The 21,809-nt window shown below is 37.3% G+C and overlaps 1 protein-coding gene and 1 non-coding gene across 3 annotated transcripts in view; one reads left to right on the forward strand and one right to left on the reverse strand.

Moving 5' to 3' along the window:
• Positions 1-2,697: 2,697 nt before the first annotated feature.
• The window catches only part of IFT25 (intraflagellar transport 25), a 33,006-nt gene continuing 13,894 nt past the window's right edge, over positions 2,698-21,809 (reverse strand). For both annotated transcript variants that reach the window (XM_069477966.1, XM_069477965.1), the window contains 4 exons: positions 9,888-9,994; positions 7,239-7,307; positions 5,492-5,535; positions 2,698-2,896 (listed from right to left, as the gene is read on the reverse strand). In XM_069477966.1, the coding sequence (XP_069334067.1) occupies positions 2,783-2,896; positions 5,492-5,535; positions 7,239-7,307; positions 9,888-9,963 (303 nt within the window). In that variant the 5' untranslated portion in view covers positions 9,964-9,994 and the 3' untranslated portion in view covers positions 2,698-2,782. The remainder of the gene's footprint in view (positions 2,897-5,491; positions 5,536-7,238; positions 7,308-9,887; positions 9,995-21,809) is intronic.
• Positions 3,343-3,403, forward strand: LOC138391131 (U7 small nuclear RNA). The gene has a single exon (XR_011234751.1). It is a non-coding gene; the product is annotated as a U7 small nuclear RNA (small nuclear RNA).

Below are 21,809 nucleotides of genomic sequence, written 5' to 3' on the forward strand. Positions count from 1 at the left end.
TCATCTTGTCTATTTCTTGTCCCAGATTTGGAATCAACCATTCCTCCAAACAGCCTTGGCTTCCATTAATGGGAAAGATATACAGAGACCACAATTTGGGTACCTGATATGCTCACTGATGCTTGGACGTCACTGCTTCTAGATTTTTTCAGTGGACAAACTTAAGAAATATTCCTTCTTCTTCTTCTTCTTTTTTTTTTTTTTTTTGAGATAGAGTCTCACTCTCTTGCCTGGGCTAGAGTGCAGAGGTATCATCATAGCTCACTGTAACCTCAAACTCCTGGGCTCAAGTGATTCTCCTGCCTCAGCCTCCCAAGTTGCTGGGACTACAGGTGCATGTCACTATGCTCAGCTGATTTTTCTATTTTTTGTACAGATAGGGTCCCGCTCTTGCTCAGGCTGGTCTTGAACTTCTGGCTTCAAGCAAATCTCCCGCCTTGGCCTCCCAAAGTGCTAGGATTACAGTTGTGAGCCACTGTGCCTGGCTAAAATATGTATTATTAAAAAAGAGAGAGGAAATTTATACTGATATCTTCCATTAAAATTAAACCAGAGAGGAACTTACTTAACTTCTTTGATTTTATACTTGCATCTCTTATATAATCATGATTCCTAACCACATTAACATAACTTATTTGCATTATTCTACAACATATAGGATATTAAAATAGTTTCAAGATACAGGATAATATCACTACCAATAATTAGTTAAATGAAGTATAAAATTTCCTTATAGTTTTACCTGTCTTTACTCAAATCTGTAATAGTCAGGATTCTCCAGAGAAAGAAACTAATAGGATGTATACATATATTGGGTAGGGGGTGGATTTATTTTAAGGAATTGGCTCATGTGATTATGGAGGCTGGCAAGCCCAAAATCTGCAGGGTAGGCTGGCAGGCTGCAGACTCAGGGAAGAGCTGATTTTGCAGTTCAAATCTGAAGGCCGTCTGCTGGTAGAATCTCTTCTCATCCAGGGGAAGTCAGTCTTTGTTTTATTAAGGCTTTCAACTGATTGGATGAGGCCCACCCACATTATGAAGAGCAATCTGCTTTATTCAAAGTCCACTGATTTAAATGTTTCTTTTTTTTTTGAGACAGAGTCTCACTTTGTTGCCCGGGCTAGAGTGAGTGCCGTGGCATCAGCCTAGCTCACAGCAACCTCAAACTCCTGGGCTCAAGCAATCCTTCTGCCTCAGCCTCCCAAGTAGCTGGGACTACAGGCATGCACCACCATGCCTGGCTAATTTTTTCTATGTATTTTTTTAGTTGGCCAGATAATTTCTTTCTCTTTTTAGTAGAGACGGGGTCTCGCTCTTGCTCAGGCTGGTCTCGAACTCCTGACCTCGAGCGATCCTCCCACCTTGGCCTCCCAGAGTGCTAGGATTACAGGCATGAGCCACTGCGCACAGCCTTGATTTAAATATTTATCTCAACCACAAAATACCCTCACAGAAACATCTAGAATAATGTTTGACCAAATAAAATTAACCATTATTCCACTAAGACTGTATTGTGGGTTGACTTGTGTCCCCCAAAAGATATGTTGAAATCCTAATCCCCATTACCAGTGAATGTGACCTTATTGGAAATACATTGCATCACTGCAGATGTAATTAGTTAAGATGAGATAACACTGGAGTAGGGTGGCCCCTTAATTCAATATGACTGGTATCCTTAGAAGAAGAGAAGATATACAGACACAGACATGCACAGAGGGAAGATGATGTGAAGACACTCAGGGAGAATGCCATGTGACAATGGAGGCAAAGATTAGAAATGCCAAGGATTGCCTGCAACACCAGAAGCTAAGAAAAAGCATGAAACAGACTCTCCCTCAAAGCCTCCAGTATGAACCAACTCTGCCAACATGGTTCCTGGGACTTCTAGCCTCTCGTACTGTGAGAAAATACATTTCTTTAAGTCACCAAGTTTGTGGTACTTTGTTACAGCAGCCCCAAGAAACTACACACTGCATAGACAAAATACTATGCCACTTAAAGCAATGATCTTTTCCTGTGTGTTTAATTTACCAACTTGTAATAAAGTTAGGTTCATGTATTTCTCCTTGTTTTAGATATTTTATAAATTTTTAAATTTAATTTTTGGGTGTATTAGTTATTTATATTCCCAAAGTCAAAACTATATCTATATAGTAAGATATACTCAGAGAAGTCTTACTGCTAACCAATCTGTCCTACCTTGTTCCTTCCCTCCCGAAAATATCAAAAAATATAAAATAAAACCAGTAATGGTTATCTGTGGAAGTAAGATTATGTTTCCTAACTCTTCTCTGAGGTTTTTAAAATCAGAATAAAATTAAAAGAAAAAAATAAAATGACTTGTTTTACAAGGCCCAGCTCAGGTTCCATGACCTCAATGAAATCTTCCCATAAATATTTTCTTTTCTCTGAACTCTTACATTGTTTTCTGTCTGTGTTGCTCACTTAGTCCTTTGCATCGATCAATCAATAAATTAATAAATTAATGCACTGAGACTGAAGAACACTGTATTAGATGCTGTGGGGATACAATGTATTGTAAGTTAAATTTTCATGTATAATCACTTCCTTGATTAAGCTGTATATTGAAGCCAAAGCTGTCTCATACCCTCCATGGTGGCCAGCATTGCTGCCTGATAAAACCAGAATTTCTTTACCCCAAATATTAAAGAAAATATAAATAAAAACTGAAACAGATTGATATAAATCCTTTTAATAAAGTATTATCAATGACGATTTCATTTTTAAATAAATACATTTTTAAAAAGTCATGCAAGTGAATTCATGCAAAATCTGAGACTACTATTCCATCTGCAGAAATGCTATGCACAGATGCAAAATGATCGAAGGCTGAAATAATAATGAATCTCAAGTAAGTGGCGTAACCATCATGTGCCTGTGGGGAAAAAATCAATATGGATGCTTTTAGCGATCCTAGTTAACTGTGAACAAGCAGTTAGCAGAAGAAAGGGTTTGATGCAAGAGTAGTATTCTTTTTTTTTTTTTTTTTTTTTTTTTTGAGACAGAGTCTCACACTGTTGCCTGGGCTAGAGTGCTGTGGCATCAGCCTAGCTCACAGCAACCTCAAACTCCTGGGCTCAAGCAATCCTTCTGCCTCAGCCTCCCAAGTAGCTGGGACTACAGGTATGCGCCACCATGCCCAGCTAATTTTTTCTATATATATATATATATATTTTTTTTCAGTTGTCCAGTTAATTTCTTTCTATATTTAGTAAAGACGGGGTCTTGCTCTTGCTCAGGCTGGTCTCGAACCCCTGAGCTCAAACGATCCTCCCGCCTCGGCCTCCCAACGAGTAATATTGTAAATATATAACAATATATTAGTGTACAGCTCTTTTAGAATTTGTCTAGCAGGTTTTTCGGTCCTCATCAGAAGACCCCAAAAAATAAAAAAAAATTAAAAATATATAAAAAAGAAAAAATGAATATATAACAATATATATTGGAGATGTCAATGGTGGGGAAAAAAACAATATATAAGGTACAATATTCAGAAGAGAGGTCAGCCACATATAACAGTTGTTCTAGTGCAGTTCTGTAAGCCAAATATCAGCCTAGGTTTGATGAAATATAGCAGATGTAGCTAAAAATTATAACTGTACATTTCTGATCAGTTTTTTAAAAGTGTCTTTCTAAAGTATTTTTCATGATAAGAGGTTTTCTTTGATTAATGTTGCCTCAGAATATATTACCTTGAAGCATGACTATACTTTTACATGTATATAATTTCTCTGGAAAGCAATTAGGCAACATATTTAAAAAGCTACAAATATGTTTATACCCTTGTACCCAGGTAATTCTATTCCCTGAAATTTAATCTTAGAAAATAATCAAAAAGGTGAAGGTCATGGTAGTAAGAACATACATAAGATGTCCCTGTGTATTACTTATAATGAGAAAAGGAGGAAAAAGAAAATTAGTTTAGATGTAAGCCAACAGGCAAGTGTTATTAATATTTTAAAATTATAATTATGAAGCTTATATATAATATTAAGTAAAAAAAGATGATACAAAATTGTCCAGACATTATTATTCTATGTGATGAATATGGTCAACAACTAGAAGAAAATAAGTCCATAAAAGCTGTTGTGACAGGGTAAAAAAAATTATGGGTGATTTCCAGCCTCCCATTCCCCGTTACTATTTCACAATTTTCTATAACGCTGCAACCCTCCCTGATCCACAGTGAGTCCTGAAACAAAATACCGAAGAAAGCAGAGGCTTACTAATCATCACCCATTAGGTAAACATGGAAAAAATATGAAGATAAAATTCAGTATACTTAATCATTTTTTGAGACCTCACTGGCCTCCCCGGTTATTGGGCAAATTTTGGTAGGAGAGAAGGGAATCAATGGGATTCAAAAACTTCCTACAAGGCCGGGCGCGGTGGCTCACGCCTGTAATCCTAGCACTCTGGGAGGCCGAGGCGGGTGGATTGCTCAAGGTCAGGAGTTCGAGACCAGCCTGAGCGAGACCCCGTCTCTACTAAAAATAGAAAGACATTATATGGACAACTAAAAATCTATATAGAAAAAATTAGCCGGGCATAGTGGCGCATGCCTGTAGTCCCAGCTACTTGGGAGGCTGAGGCAGTAGGATCGCTTAAGCCCAGGAGTCTGAGGTTGCTGTGAGCTAAGCTGACGCCACGGCACTCACTCTAGCCTGGGCAACAAAGTGAGACTCTGTCTCAACAAAAAAAAAAAAAAAAAAAAAAAAAACTTCCTACAGAATCTTTTGAAACACTGATTTAATAGTAGCTTCTGGCAAGTTGTGAAGAAGTAAACTTAATAGACAAGGTGCCACTTTAATCCTCATTTAGAGAAACCAAACACTGCCACCTAAAAAGTACACATTCAGTTGTTTTCCTTTTTTGTCTCTGTCTAAAACCAGGGCCTGACGAACCAGCAGGATAAAGGAACTCCTGATGAGGCAGCAGCTTCCTCATCAACCGGCATTCATTTCACTTGACAAGCAAAGCCCGATGGAATGTTGTCGAAAAACACTGGTTCTCTTTCCACCTCATCTCAATTTGACTTATTTGTTGCTGATCCTATGCTCTGGTTCCCCCTTTCTGAACCTCCCTGTCCTTTCATGCTTAAGTTAACATACAATTTTGGCATCTCGACCTTTTTTTGATTCCTATTCTAAAAGGCTTACAGAATCAAATGAAAGAAAGCAAAGCAAAGCAAATAAATACTTCAAAATGAAGGAGAAAAAGAAAACAAAAAATGGATTCTGTTTCATCCTTGCTGTCACTCTTTCTATGATGGATAAAAGTGTAATTTATAAATGCTACATTTAGCTTACAGTATTATTGAGAATAAACTTCTCTATTGGTTGATTAAGTACAGAACCTATAATATCATGAGGATATTTATTAACTCTATGACTATGGAGATACATTTAAAATCTAAATACACTGTGCTGGTTAAAGATAATTTTTATTTCTACAAAGTATATTTACTTACCACAATTTCTTCATTTTGAAGCTGCCCCTCTGTGTGTACTAAGTCTAAAAAACAAATTCAACAGAAATCAGTTAAGGCTGAAAATACATGAGGATAGCTACTGAAATTTATGTTCAGCAAAGCATGATATCTGGTAAACTGTAAGTCAGGATCAGATTTAAAGGAATATCAGTATTTTGGGGTTGAAATTTGATATAAAAATAGAGACATTTGATATAAAGTTTAAAAAACAGTAAACTATGAGCTATAAAATATATCTAGTTAGTATAAGCAAAAAGAAATGCAAATGTAAATTATGGTAAAGGAATATAAAGTAAGGAATTGATAAAGTATGAAAATCTCTTTTAAGGATCAAGCTACCAACAGTAATTACAGGCCTGAAAGGAGACATTTTACCACACCCGTGTGTAACAAGTCGGGCTTGGTTTCTCAGTGAATGTACGTACGCTATGATGCAGAATCGTGTAGCCCGTGAAGGGATCTTTTCTGGTATCCAAGTTTAAAAAACTTTTACTTACGTAATTTTAGGGAATTAATTTATTTGGTCATGAGTTAATCATATCAAACATTCTTTTAGAAACATGAATATTTAATACATATAATAGCTACTGGTGTTGTTAAAAATTTTATTTATATAAAAATAATTAATATACATAATTTAAAAATCCTATAGTACTAAAAGGGAAGTCTCTAGGAAGTAAGATTGTGTTTCCGTTTCCGAACCCTTCTCTGAGATAATGAAAAAATAGTAATTCCCTGCTTTATCTCCTTTTTCTCCTCCAGTCCTGCTCCCTAGAAGTAAAAATTTTCAACTCTTTAAGCTGTTTTTCCTGGAATTATAATAATATATGTTTATATGCTTTTTATGTTTATAAATTTTTTACTGACTTTGTATTATGGTAGATGAAAATTTAGGTTTCTTAAACCAACATCCTCCTCCCCCTCCTCCTCTTGCAACTTCTCCCTCCTCCCCTCCTCTCAATTTTGAACTCAATATTTGATAGTTACATTATTAGGTCTATATAAATGTTATTTACCGCTTAAATAAATAATAATTATAATTATATTTTCTTTCTTCTATAACTCTTCCATCAGAAGTTAATAATAAGCTCTTTTTCTTTTTTTTTTTTTTTTTTTTTTTTTTTTTTTGAGACAGAGTCTCACTTTGTTGCCCGGGCTAGAGTGAGTGCCGTGGCGTCAGCCTAGCTCACAGCAACCTCAAACTCCTGGGCTCAAGCAATCCTCCTGTCTCAGCCTCCCGAGTAGCTGGGACTACAGGCATGCACCACCATGCCCGGCTAATTTTTTCTATATATATTTTTAGCTGTCCATATAATTTCTTTCTATTTTTAGTAGAGATGGGGTCTCGCTCTTGCTCAGGCTGGTCTCGAACTCCTGAGCTCAAACGATCCGCCCACCTCGGCCTCCCAGAGAGCTAGGATTACAGGTGTGAGCCACCGTGCCCGGCCCATAAGCTCTTTTTCATTGCTTTGTTGTTTTTTGTTAGGAAAAATTAGAAAATTTCAAACATATATAAAAGAAGAAAGAATATAATAACTCCCAATATATACCCATTATCTAGCTTTTACAATTATTGAAATTTCACCATAGTGGATTTATCTAAATTTTTTTTTGCTTAAGTATTTTAAAGGAATTCTAAGAAATTATGACATTTCACCTCTAAAAACTTTATTATCCATTTCTAAATAATTGGCTCTGGAACAATGCTGGTAAAACAAGCACATACCTTTTTCAAACCACTGCTGAAAATCAACTGGCTCTTTAGACGTGCTCTTTTCAATCTTTAAGGTACGCACTAACATTGTAAAACAACAAAATAAATAAAGTGTTAATTATCTACTTGATTCTAGGTTTTTTGTCCCTATTTTTTTTTCCCCTCTGCCTGAGACTGTCATGCATTGGTGCAACTACACAGAGTACTGGGAGCAGAAACACCATGTTCTGGAAGTTACTCTGTGTTTTGCCATAAATCCCTAAGGTAAAATGAAGTTTTGTGTAACTATAATCTTACAAACATTTGCAAGCATACAACATAGAAGAAGTAGAGCATTTTTTGTTTTGTTTTGTTTTTTTAGAGTCAGGAGCTCACTCAGATTGGAGTGCAGTGGCATAATCATAGCTCACTACAGCCTTGAACTCCTGGGCTCAAGCAATCCTTCTACCTTAGCCTTCCGAGTAGCTAGTACTACAGGCATGTGCCACCACATCTGGCTAATTTTTTGTTTAAATTTTTTTGTTGAAACAGGGTCTTGCTATGTTGCCCAGGCTGATCTCAAACTCCCAGCCTCAAGCAATCCTCCTGCTCAGCCTCCCAAAGTGCTGAGATTACAGGTATGAGCTACCATGCTCAGCCCTAGTAGAGCTTTTTAAAATGTGGTATCATCCAGATTTTTTGGTATACTGATAATAATAATAATCCTATTGGTGGTCTTGGTTGTAAGCCTTTTTATGGAGAACCTATGATGAGTCACGCATAATTATTCATTCTCTCTTGATTGCAATCTTATGAGAAAGGTATATTAACCTACTTTGCTGATAATAAAAAAAACAGGCTTAGAAAAGCCAGGCAAGGTGTTAAATAATATGCAGCTAGTAAGTGCCAGAACAGGAATTCAAACTTTAGGTCTACCTGACTCCAGGAGCCTCTACAATGAATGGCAGGAGAGAGACTTATCAGGAATGCAGTCATCTTCCTTCTGCGCTGGTTCTTCTCCACCATCCTCAACCCAGTCTATACCACTCCAGATTCTTTCCTCCCCTTCTATGTACTGGCCTGATCTCTGTGAACTGTATCACCTGGACTCACTCACCCACTGGCTTCTGATTGGATTTGGCCAATAGGAGGCATGAGGGAGACTGAAGGGCGGTGGGAAAGTGAGGTCAGGCTATTTTATCTCCATTCCCTCTCTGCTTCAGTGCCACATATTCAACAGCCCCTTATGCCTACGGCTCCTGCATGGCATGCCCTTTTGCACAGGCTCCAGCTCTCACTGGGCTCCAATAACACTATTTCCTTCCCTTGTCCCAGGCGGGGTAACAGCTTTATGCTATAGCTAGTTTCTGAGGGCCTTATCATCCCTTGTTTGTTCCCTTAATCCAGGCCATAATTTTGTAAGCAGTCTCATCAATAAAGTCTCTTCATTTGAACCATCTGGGAGGTATTTTGTTTCCTCCCATGATTTTGTCTGATACACTTTATCCTTACACAAACAGGCCGAGTGCAGTGTGGCTCACACCTGTAATCCCAGCACTTTGGGAGGCTTAGGCAGGACTTCTTGAGGCCAGGAGTTTGAGACCAGCCTAGGCAACATAGTACAACCCCCCCCCCCATCTCTACAAAAATAAGCCAGCATGGTGGCACGCGTCTGTAGTCCTAGCTACTCAGAGATGAGGTGGGAGGACTGAGCTCAGGAGTTTGAGGCTGCAGTGAACTATGATTGCACCACTGCACTCCAGCCTGGGTGACAGAGTGAGACCCTGTCTCTAAAAATAAATAAACATAGATAGGATTACAATAATGTACCAATGGGAGATTCTCCTCCTAAATCCCTCAGAAAATGCCATTAGTAATAGAAGAATCAAAACTATTCAGTGTGAATAATTAGGGTTATACAATTTTTTTTTTTTTTTTGCGACAGAGTCTCACTCTGTTGCCCGGGCTAGAGTGAGTGCCGTGGCTTCAGCCTAGCTCACAGCAACCTCAAACTCCTGGGCTCAAGCAATCCTCCTGCCTCAGCCTCCAGAGTAGCTGGGACTACAGGCATGCACCACCATGCCCGGCTAATTTTTTGTATATATATATTTTAGTTGTCCATATAATTTCTTTCTATTTTTAGTAGAGACGGGGTCTCACTCTTGCTCAGGCTGGTCTCGAACTCCTGATCTTGAGCGATCCACCCGCCTCGGCCTCCCAGAGTGCTAGGATTACAGGCGTGAGCCACCGCGCCCGGCCGGGTTATACAATTTTAAGCAAGAATTTTACAGAGAGCCCCAGGCCAAATGAATCTAGAATAAAGATGTCATGGAACCTAGCGTTCTGGCAAGCTGGCTTCTTATGTTCATAATAAGGCCTTTTGCCAAACACTTTCACATAGTAAATTGCATGGAAATTATTATGTGTTTTGGAAGGGTTTCAAATTTGTAGCTTCTGAGAGGCTAATTGAGCTTAAGGCAGTTAACCCATAATCCTCACCCTCTCACTCCAGCAATAAACTGGATTCCATACTGTAAGGAAAAACTAGTGTTTTGCCAAAAGTTTACATATGTGCCTTCTGCCGATGGAAAAATTAAAGAATGATGAAAATTAATGTATAAGCCTCAGCTGGAGCACCAAAAAAAGAAAAAAGAAAAGAAAATTAATGTATGATTTGCTTACCAAAGTAACTTTGGATTACAAGCCTTTCAATCTTTACATGTTTGTGAAAAAAAATAATAAACTCCTGGGGAAACATTCCTGTGGTGGTCCAAAACGTTTCTGGTTTCCTATCATTAATTAAAAAAAAAAAAAAAGAAATAGGAATAACCAATTGGTTAGTCATAAAATTCTAATAAATACCTATTTTTTAAAAAATAAATTACTGAATTCTTACAATCCCTTCTGTTAAGTCTGCCTCTAATCTCTCCCCAACTTTAATAATTTTTCTTTACTACTACCAGGTATTCTTTCCTAAAACACAGAAACATAGAATTGATGTCATTCCTGTCTAAAAGCTTTCAGTGGTCCCTTATTGCCTATAAATCTAAACTCCGTAGTATGGCATTTAAAACTCTGACAATCTAGTGCCATCATTAAAATATATTCTCTCCCATCACTGTAGTCACATTGGGCCACTTAAAATTCTGCAAACACATCATGCAGGCTCATGCTTCCGTATCTCAGTTCATGAGGCTTTCTTGACCTGAAAAACTCTTCTTCCCCTTGCAAAAGTTTATTCTTTGGTCCTATCTCTCTAACCCCAGCAAATCAGAATCACTTCCTCCTTCCTTTGCACTTGTCTCACACTCAGCCTCTATTTCTATATTAGCACTTAAAGAATCTCTTGTGTTTTTATGGCTCCTGCTAGATGCTGAGCTCTTTGAGCCCAGCCACTTTCCCTTACTCATCTTTGTATCTCTACAACTACTATTAAAACAATGTCTGACCCACAGTAGATGCACAATAAATGTTTGTTGAGAAAAAATTATGCACTCCATTTTAAGTCATATATATGAAATAGTATATAGTATACATGGTATTGACAATAGAAATAATGATTTCTATTTTAACTGTAAAGATTTTTCGGTCTTTTTTGGAAATAGAATTTACCTACAAGGCAATTTATCTTATATTTTTTTAATTTTTTTAAATTTCAGCTTATTATGGGGGTACAAAAGTTCAGGTTATATATATTGCCCATGTCCCGCCCATCCCTCCAAGTCAGAGTTTCAAGTGTGTCCACTCCCCAGACAGTGTGCACTGCACTTATCATGTAGTTATACACCCATCCCCTCCCCCAATCCCATCCCCCGAGTCAGCACATTCAAGCGTGACCATTCCCCAGATGGTGCGCAACGCACTCATCATGTAGGCATACACCCATCCCCTCCCCACCTCAGTCCGATACCCAATTGATGTTATTCCCAAATGTGCACTTAGGTGATGATCAGGGAAACCAATTTGCTGGTGAGTACATGTGGTGCTTGTTTTTCCATTCTTGGGATACTTCACTTAATAGAATGGGTTCCAACTCTCTCCAGGAGAACAAAAGGGATTCTATATCACCGTTATTTCTTATAGCTGAGTAATACTCCATGGTAGACATATACCACAATTTACTAATCCACTCATGAATTGATGGGCATTTGGGTTGTTTCCACATCTTTGCAATTGTGAATTGTGCTGCTATAAACATTCGGGTACAGGTGTCTTTTTTATAGAATGACTTTTGTTCCTTTGGGTAGATGCCCAATAATGGGATTGCTGGATTGAATGGTAGGTCTACTTGAATCTGTTTAAGATATCTCCATAATGCTTTCCACAGGGGTTGCACTAGTTTGCAGTCCCACCAGCAGTGTATGAGTGTTCCTGTCTCTCCACATCCACGCCAACATGTGTTGTTTTGGGACATTTTGATAAAGGCTATTCTCACTGGAGTTAAGTGATATCTCATTGTAGTTTTGATTTGTATTTCCCTGATGATTAGGGATGTTGAGCATTTTTTGATGTGTTTGTTAGCCATTCTTATATCTTCTTTTGAAAAATTTCTATTCATGTCCTTTGCCCACTTTTTGATAGGGTTGTTTGATTTTTTCTTACTGATTTTCCTGAGTTCTAAACAGATCCTTGCTATCAGTCCTTTATCTGATGTGTAGTATGTGAAAATTTTTTCCCATTCTGTAGGTTGTCTGTTTATTCTCGTGACAGTTTCTTTGGCTGTGCAAAAGCTTTTTAATTTAATCAGATCCCATTCATTTATTTTTGTTGTTGCTGTGATTGCCTTAGGGGTCTTCTTCATAAATTCTTTGCCTAGGCCAATGTCTGTAAGAGTCTTTGCTACATTCTCTTCTAGAATTCTAATAGTTCACACCTAAGGTTTAAGTCTGTTATCCACCATGATTTGATTTTTGTGAGAGGTGAAGCTGTGAGTCCTGTTTCAGTCTTCTACATGTGGCTATCCAGTTTTCCCAGCACCATTTATTCTTTATTTTTATTTATTTTTTTATTTTTTTTTGAGACAAAGTCTCGCTTTGTTGCCAGGGCTAGAGTGAGTGCCATGGTGTCAGCCTAGCTCACAGCAACCTCAAACTCCTGGGCTTAAGCGATCCTACTACCTCAGCCTCCCGAGTAGCTGGGACGACAGGCATGCGCCACCATGCTCGGCTAATTTTTTCTATATATATTTTAGTTGGCCAGATAATTTCTTTCTATTTTTAGTAGAGGCGGGGTCTCGCTCTTGCTAAGGCTGGTCTCGAACTCCTGACCTCGAGCGATCCACCCGCCTCGGCCTCCCAGAGTGCTAGGATTACAGACGTGGGCCACCGCGCCCGGCCTAGCACCATTTCTTGAATAAGGATTCTTGTCCCCAGAGTATGTTTTTGTCTGCCTTGTCAAAGATGGCTATATGAGGATGGTTTTATATTTGGATTTTCTGTTCTGTTCCACTGGTCTGTGTCCCTGCACTTGTGCCAATACCAAGCAGTTTTAAGAACCACAGCCTTGTAGAATAGTTTGAAGTCTGGCAAATTAACACCTCCCATTTTGTTTTGCTTAAAATTGCTTTTGCTACACGGGGTCGTCTCTGATTCCATACAAAGTGTATAATTATTTTTTCTATATCTGTGAAAAATGATGTTGGTAATTTAATAGGGATTGCATTGAATCTGTAGATCACTTTGGGTAGTATAGACATTTTAACAATGTTGATTCTTCCGATCCATGAGCATGGTATGGTTTTCCACCTATTTACACGCTCTGCAATTTCCTTCCTCAGTGTTTCGTAGTTCTCCCTATGGAGGTCCTTTACCTCTTTAGTTAAATATATTCCTAGGTATTTTATTTTCTTTGTTGCTATTTTGAAGGGTATTGAGTCCTTAATTTGGTTCTTGGTTTGACTGCTATTGGCATATATGAATGCCTCTGATTTGTGTGCATTGATTTCGTAACCTGAGACTTTACTAAATTCATTGATCAATTCCAGGAGTCTCTTGGTTGAATCCTTGCGGTTTTCCAGATATAACATCATATCATCAGCAAAGAGTGAGAGTTTGATCTCTTCTTTCCCTATTTGGACTCCCTTGATTCTGCTCTCTTGCCTGATAGCTCTCGCAAGGACTTCCAAAGTAATGGGGACAGTGGGCAGCCTTGTCTGGTTCCAGTTCTAAGTGGGAATGCTTTCAATTTTTCCCCATTCAGTATGATGTTGGCTGTGGGTTTGTCATATATGGCTTGTATCATTTTTAGGTAGGTCCCATCTATGCCTGTTTTATTAAGCGTTCTTATCATAAAAGGGTGTTGAATTTTGTCAAATGCTTTTACTGCATCTATTGAGAGGATCATATGGTCTTTATTTTTTATTCTATTTATGTGGTGAATTACATTTATATATTTGTGTATGTTAAACCATCCCTGCATCTCTGGGATGAAGCTCACTTGGTCGTGATGGATTATTTTTTTGATAAGCACTTGGATTCGATTTGCTAGGATTTTATTGAGAATTTTTGCATCTATATTCATAAGAGATATTGGTCTGTAGTTTTCTTTTTTTGTTGCATCCTTTCCTGGTTTTGGTATCAGTGTTATGTTGGCTTGATAAAACATGTTGGGGAGAATTCTATCCTTCTCGATATTGGAGAATAGTTTATGTAGGATGGGCACCAATTCTTCTTTGTAGGTGTGGTAAAATTCAGGTGTGAACCCATCTGGACCAGGGCTTTTCTTTTTGGGAAGGTTTTTTATTGCTGTTTCGATTTCAGTTCTTGATATTGGTCTATTCAGGAATTCTATTTCTTCCTGGTTGAGCCTGGGAAGGCTATGTGTTTCTAAAAATTTGTCCATTTCCTCCACATTTTCCAGTTTGTGTGCATAAAGATTTTTGTAGAATTCATAGATATCATGTATCTCTGTGGCATCAGTTGTGATTTCTCCTTTCATGTTCCTGATGGAGGTTATTAGAGATTTTTCTTTTCTGTTCTTGGTTAGTCTAGCCAGAGGTGTGTCTATTTTGTTTATCTTTTCAAAGAACCAATTTTTTTTGTTTTATTAATCTCTCTTATGGTTTTTTTGTTGTCCTTTTCGTTTAGTTCTGATTTGATCTTAATAATTTCTCGCCTTCTGCTGGGTTTGGGGTTGGTCTGTTCTTCTTTTGCAATTTATCTTAAGTGCATATTTTTTGAGTTTTGATAAGTCTACATGCTTATATAGCCAATCAAGACATATTATAGAACATTTCCATGACTCCAGAAATTTTCCTTACCTTTCCAGACAATCCCTACCTCCCTTAGGCAAACACTGCTCTGATTTCTATCACCATGGACAATGCCACATGCTTTGATTCATTCTTTTTTTTTTTTTTTGAGACAGGGTCTTGCTCTGTTGCCCAGGCTGAAGTGCAGTGACATCATCATAGTTTACTGCAACCTCAAACTCCCAGGCTCAAGCAATCCTCCTGCTTCAGCCTCCGAGTATCTGGGACCCCAGGCATGTACCACCATGCCTGGCTAATTTTTGTACTTTTTTGTAGAGACCCTGTCTCCCTATGTTGCTCAGGCTGTCTCAAACTCCTGGCCTCAAGTGATCCTTCTGCCTCCGCCTCCCAAAGCGCTAGGATTACCAACATGAGCCACCACACTGGGCCTTGATTCATTCTTTTGTTTGGTATCTTTGTTGGACTGCTGAATTGCTTCCAGTGTTTTGACTATTATGAATAAGGCTGCTATAAACATTTTTGTGTAAGTGTTTTTGTGGATATGTTTTCATTTCTCTTGGGTAATCACCAGGAATGGAATTGCCGGGTCATAGGGTATATTTAACTTTATAAGAAACTGTCAGATTTCCAAAGTGGTTGTACTATTTAATATTCCTACCAGCAATATAAGAGAGTTCCATTTGCTCCATATTCATGTGAACATTTGCTGTTGTCAGTCTTTTTAATTTTAACCATTCTAGTAAATGTGAAATGGTATCCTAGTAAGGTTTTAATTTGCATTTCCCTGATAACCAATGATGCTAAGCACTTTTTTCGTGTATGTTTTGGCCATTCATATATTTTCTTTTGTGATGTGTCTGTTAAAGTGTTTTCTTATTTTTTATTAGGCTGTCTGTATTTTTACTATGTATTTGTAGGAGTCCTTTGTTTGATACATGTATTGTGAATATTTTCTTCCAGTCTATGGTTTGCCTTTACATTTTCTTGTGTCTTTCAATAAGCAGAAGTTTTACTTTTGATGAAGTCCAGTTTTATTAGGGTGGAGGTTAAAAAAAAGGAAGTCCAGTTTTATTAATATTACTTTTTTCTTTTATGCTCAGTGATTTGTGTTTCCCTAAGAAATCTCTGCCTACTCCAATATCACAAAAGGTACTGCTATGATTTGAATATTTGTCCCCTCCAAAACTTGCATTGAAATTTATTATTTGCTCCTTTTCCATTCCCATCGCTTCACTTGACTAGCCTTAAAAAAAACTAAAATTGTTTAAAATTAAAAAAAAATATATACCATATATACCATATATATACCAAATATATACCATATATATATACCATAACAATAAGATGAAATAAAAATAAATAAATAAATAAAAAGGCAGCGCTTTCCAAAAAAAAAAAAAAAGAAGGTAGATCTCATGTTAAATGTTCTTACCAAGATTTTTTAAAAAGGCAAAACTGTAATTGCTATATGACATCTTTTGGCAAAATGTTATAAAAGATGATACACTATCTTGGAACAAACTGCTAGTCTGATGAAATAAACTTTTATCCACCGGAAAAAAAAAAATATATATATATATATATTTCCCAATGTGACAGTATTGAGAGGTGGGGCCTTTAAGAGGTGATTGGGGCCAGGCCCTGTGGCTCATGCCTGTAATCTCAGCATTCTGGGAGGCCGAGGTGGGCAGATCGTTTGAGCTCAGGAGTTTGAGACCAGCCTGAGCAAGAGCGAGACCCGTCTCTACTAAAAATAGAAACAAATTACCTGGACAACTAAAAATATACACAGAAAAAATTAGCTGGGCATGGTGGCACATGCCAGTATTTCCAGCTACTCGGGAGGATGAGGTAGGAGGATTGCTTGAGCCCAGGAGTTTGAGGTTGCTGTATGCTAGGCTGACGTCAAGGCACTCTAGCCCGGGCAACAGAGCGAGACTCTGTCTCAAAAAAAAAAAAAAAAGGTGATTGGGTCATGAGAGCTCTGCCCTCATGAGTGGATTAACCCATTCATGGATTAATGGGTTAATAGATTATCATGGAAGTAGGACTGGTGGCTTTATAAGAAGAGGAAGAGCGACTTGAACTAGCACCCTCAGCCCACTCCCCATGTGATACTCTGCACTGCCTTGGGGCTCTGCAGAAAGTCCTCACCTGCAAAAAGGCCCTAATTGGACGCAACCTCTTGACCCTGGACTTCTTAGCCTTTGTAACTGTAAGAGATAAATTCCTTTTCTCTATAAATTACCCAGTTACAGGTATTCTGTTATAAGCAACAGAAAATGGACTAAGACAGGCACTTGCTTATGTTTTCTTCCACAGCTTAACAATTTTAGCTGAGCTGAGGTCTGTATCCACTTTGTTAATTTTTGTGTTTGATATGAGGTAGGGGTCAAGGTTAATTTTTATCCTGATGTTTATTCAGTTGTTCCAGCACCATTTGTTAAAAAGATTTTCCTTTTCCTACTGGAGCTGCTTTGGTGTCTTTGTTAAAAATCAAAGAATTTTTGTCAAAAATTAACCTTATATGTGTGGGTCTATTTCCGGGCTCTCTATTCTGTTCCATTCATCTATATTTTTAAAATACCACACTGTTTTGATTACTATATATTTGATTATTTTAAGTCTTGAGATCAGATAATATAACTACTCCAACTTTCTTTTCAAGATTATTTTGACTAGTCCTAGGTCTTTGCATCTCCATATATATTTCAGAATCAGTTTGTTAATTTCTATGTAAAAGTACATTAATTTGGATTGTACTGAATCTACAGGTCAATTTAGGCAGAAGTGGCATCTTAACAACACTGAGTTTTCCAGTCACGAATGTAGTGTATCTTTTATGTAGTTCTTCTTTATTATAATCTCTCAGTAACATTTCATAGTTTTCAGTGTAAAGTTCTTATTAAATTTATTCTTAACTATTTTATGTTTTGAATGCTATTGTACATGGAATTTTTAAAAATTTCATTTTATTTCCTGCTAATATACAGCAGTACAATTGATTTTTCTTTTCTTTTCTTTTCTTTCTTTCTTTTTTTTTTTTTTGAGACACAGTCTCACTCTGTCGCCCTAACTAGAGTGCAGTGGCATCATCATAGCTCACTGTAACCTCAAACTCCTGGGCTCAAGCGAACCTCCTGCCTCAGCCTCCCAAGTACCTGGGACAACAGCTGCACACACCACTATGCCCAGCTAATTTTTCTATTTTTAGTAGAGACTGTGTCTCGCTTTTGCTCACGCTGGTCTCAAACTCCTGAGCTCAAGCAATCCTCCCGCCTCAGCCTCCCAGAGTGTTAATATTACAGGTGTGAGCCACTACACCCAGCTGCTTTTGTTATTTATCTCTAATTTAATTATATAATGGTTAAAGAATATACACTCTTAAGATTTCAATCTGTTTAAATTTATTGAGATTTATGTTTCAGTACATTTCAGTGAATGTTCAATGTGTTCTTGTTCCATGTATCATAGTTAATTACAGTGTTTTCTAAATGTCAGTTAAGTCAAAGAGACTGATAATATTGTCCAGATCATCTATATCTTTACTGATTTTTTTGTCTAGTTGCTCTATGTAGAGATCTATCTAGTCTCTCAGTATCAATACTGACAGATGGATATTAAAATCCCCAACTACTGGCCGGGCACAGTGGCTCACGCCTGTAATACTAGGACTCTGGGAGACCAAGGCAGGTGGATTGTTTGAGCTCAGGAGTTCAAGACCAGCCTGAGCAAGAGCGAGACCTGTCTCTACTAAAAATAGAAACAAATTACCTGGACAACTAAAAATATACACAGAAAAAATTAGCTGGGCATGGTGGCACATGCCTGTAGTCCCAGCTACTTGGGAGCCTGAAGCAGTAGGATCTCTTGAGCTCAGGAGTTTGAGGTTGCTGTGAGCTAGGCTGACACCATAGCACTCTAGCCTGGGCAACAGAGTGAGACTCTGTCTCAAAAAAAAAAAAAAAAAAAAAAAAATCTCCAACTACGGTATGTGCCAGGTGCCGTGGCTCAGGCTTGTAATTACAAGCACTTTGGGAGGCCAAGTTGGGATGACTTTTGAGGCCAGGAGTTTGAGACCAGCCTGGGCAACATAGTGAGACCCTGTCTCTAACAAAAGAAAAAAAAATTAGCTGGGTACAGTGGCGTGCACCTGTAGTCCTTGCTACTTGGAAGCTGAGGCAGGAGGATTGCTTGAGCCCAGGAGTTCAAGGTTACAGTGAGCTATGATCACTCCACTGCACTCAAGCTTTGGCAACAGAGTAAGACCCTGTTTCTAAAAAACAAAAAAAACCCCATAAAAATCCCCTCCAGCTATGATTGTGGCTTTGTCTATTTCTCCTTCTCTTCTGTCAGTTTTTGCTTTATGTATTTTGAAGAACTATTATTATATCCATATACACTGAGAATTGTTATCTCTTCCCGATGAATTGATCTTCTAACATTGTAACATGTCCCTTGTCTCTATCTCTGGTAACACTCCTTGTCTTATATTCTACTTTGTCTGATATGAATATAGCCACAGCCACTTTCTTATGTGTACTCTTTGCAGGGTATTTCTCTTCATCCTTTTTTTTTCAATCCATTCATATCTTTATATGTAAAGTGCATATTTTATAGACAATATATATTTGGGCCATGCATTTTTTACCAGTCTGACAATCTCTGCCATTTAATTGGAGTGTTTAGCCCATTGACATTTAATATAATTATTGACATGGCTGGGTTTAAGTCTAACATCTTGCTATTCATTTTTGTCCCTCTCATCTATTTTTTTCTTATTCTGTTTCTCCTTTCTTATCTGCTTCTGAATGACTCAAAAAAATTCAGAATTCCATTTTTTTCTTTTCTTTTTAAATATATAGGATAAGAAGAAAGAATTCCATTTAATTCCCTCCTCCCCCTTTTTCTAAACTATACTTCTTTTATTTATTAGGTTTTATTTTTAGTGGTTGCTCTCTAGGTTATAACATAAAATTTCATGATGGGTATTGTAGGTATTTTTTCATTAAGTGGTCAGTTGTCTTTCAAAAAAATTAAAAAAGGAAGTAAAGATAGTCATCTATATTTATACAAATATTTACCATTTCTAGTGCACTTAAATTCTTACTGTAGGTTTGAGTTTCTGCTTAGTATTCTACCTCCTCAACCTGCAGAACTTCTTTTAGCACTTCTTATGATACACATCTACTTGTGATGAATAAAATGTCTTATTCTATTGTCATTTTTGAAGAATATTTTATCAGATACAGAATCCTGGGTGGACAGGTTTTTAAAATTTGTTTCCCCTCTTTTTAGCATTTAAAGAATATTGTTCCATTGTTGCCTGGCTTCCACTATTCGTGATACAAAGTCTGCTGTTATGAGTACTATAGTTTCCTTCTATATATATTTTTTCCTCTAGCTGTTTATCTTTTTTTTTTTTTTTTTAAGGTTATTTCCTGGACTAGAGTACAGTGGTATCATCATAGCTCCCTGCAACCTCAAACTCCTAGGCTCAAGTGATCCTCCTGCCTTAGCCTCCCAAACTGCTAGGATTACAGGTATGAGCCACAATGTCCAGCCTTCTTTTTCTTTCTTTTTCAGCAGTTTGACTATGATATGGTCTTTTTGTATTCATCTGGCTTGCGGTTTTTTGGATCTGTAAGTTGGTATTTTTAAATGAAATTGGGAAAAATTCAGCCAAAAAGTAGAAACAACCCAGATTTCCTCTGCTCTGCTAAGGTGTAGACTAAAAAAGCCAACAAAAATAAACCATATGTCCATCAACTGATAAATGCATAAATAAAATGTGCTATGTCCATAAAATGGAATATTATGTGACAATAAAAAGGAATGAAATACTGATATGTGCTACAACAGGGATGAACCTTTCAAACATGTAAATGGATCAAACCAGTCACAAAAGACCATGTATGTATGATTCCCTTTATATAAAATATCTGAATAAATAATATTAATTATTTTTACTTGTAGATTAATACTTGCCTAGGGCCAGTGGGGATGAGGGAATAGAGGGTGACTGTTAATGGGTGGGGGAGGGGTTCTTTTTTGGGGCAATGAGTATGTTCTAAAATTGATTACGGAGATAGTTACACAACTGTGAATATGGTAGAAGTCACTGAATTGTATACTCTATACAAGTAAATTTTATGGCATGTGAATACTATGTTGATAAAGTTGTCACAACAAAAAGAGTCAAGTCTCCTAATTTGTAATTGTTTTTTATACTATGCTTAATATTTCATAATTTAATTTTATTTATATGGTCTTAAATTTTACTTATTTAAATCAATTACATGGATTTTAATTGCCCTATTTTTTCCTTGAGTACTTTCAATGAACATGATCAATATAATAGCATCAAGTATTCTGTAGAGAGATGCACTCAGACTTTAAAATGACAGATAACTAGGTCTTCATAATTAAGTATGGATAAGTCATAAAAGTAGTGGTAGTTTTCTTTTAAATAAGGATTTACAGTTAACAACTATTTTACATCTATTATCTCATGTGACTTTTTTCACAGCTCTGAGGTAGGCAGGAAAGGTAATATTATCTCCATTTTTTCAGAACAGTAACTGAGGCTCAAGGAGTAACATATATATTCTTTGCCCAAGGTAACACATATAGTTCACTTACCTAGGAATTTTATTTCTAAATCTAGTATTCTTCTTCTATACCATGCCAAAAGGACTGATTCTCTCTCTTCTGCTTTCCTTCTTCTTTTATATGTATAATTTTTTTAATTTTTTTTTTTTTATTTTTTTAGAGATGGGGGTCTGGTTCTGTCATCCAGGCTAGAGTGTAGTGGTGTGATCACAGCTCACTGTACTACAGCCTTGAACTCCTGGGCTCAAGCAATCCTCCCACCTCAGCCTCCCAAGTAGCTGAATACTTTTTTTCTTGACTCATTTTTTTTTCTTTCTTCCTTCCCCCTTCTCTTCCTTCCCTTCCCCTCCTTTCACCTTTCTTTCTCTCTCTTTCTTTCTTTCTCTCTCTCTTTCTTTCTTCATTTATTTTGAGACAGAGTTTCACTTTGTTGCCCAGGCTAGAGTGCAGTGGTGTCAGCCTAGCTCACAGCAACCTCAAATTCCTGAGCTCAAGTGATCCTCCTGCATTCGCCTCCCAGAATGCTAGGATTACAGGCATGAGCCACCACACCCGGCCACATTTTTTTTCATTTTTGTAGACCCTCTTTTCTCCCTTTTCACTGACATATTAAACACATAGGGCAAAGGCAGGGTTAAGGGGAAGTAGAAGTATTATCATTTTCTTTAACTCTTATTTCTGAAGAAATTGAGAGTTTAGGGCAGGGCCATAAAATAATACTCTGTGGTAGGGACAAATTTATAATACTGTTTTGTCCAAATAACTCAATGGTTATTTCCATT

The sequence above is a fragment of the Eulemur rufifrons genome, chromosome 8, assembly GCF_041146395.1.
Source record: "Eulemur rufifrons isolate Redbay chromosome 8, OSU_ERuf_1, whole genome shotgun sequence".
NCBI classification, from domain to species: Eukaryota; Metazoa; Chordata; class Mammalia; order Primates; family Lemuridae; genus Eulemur; species Eulemur rufifrons.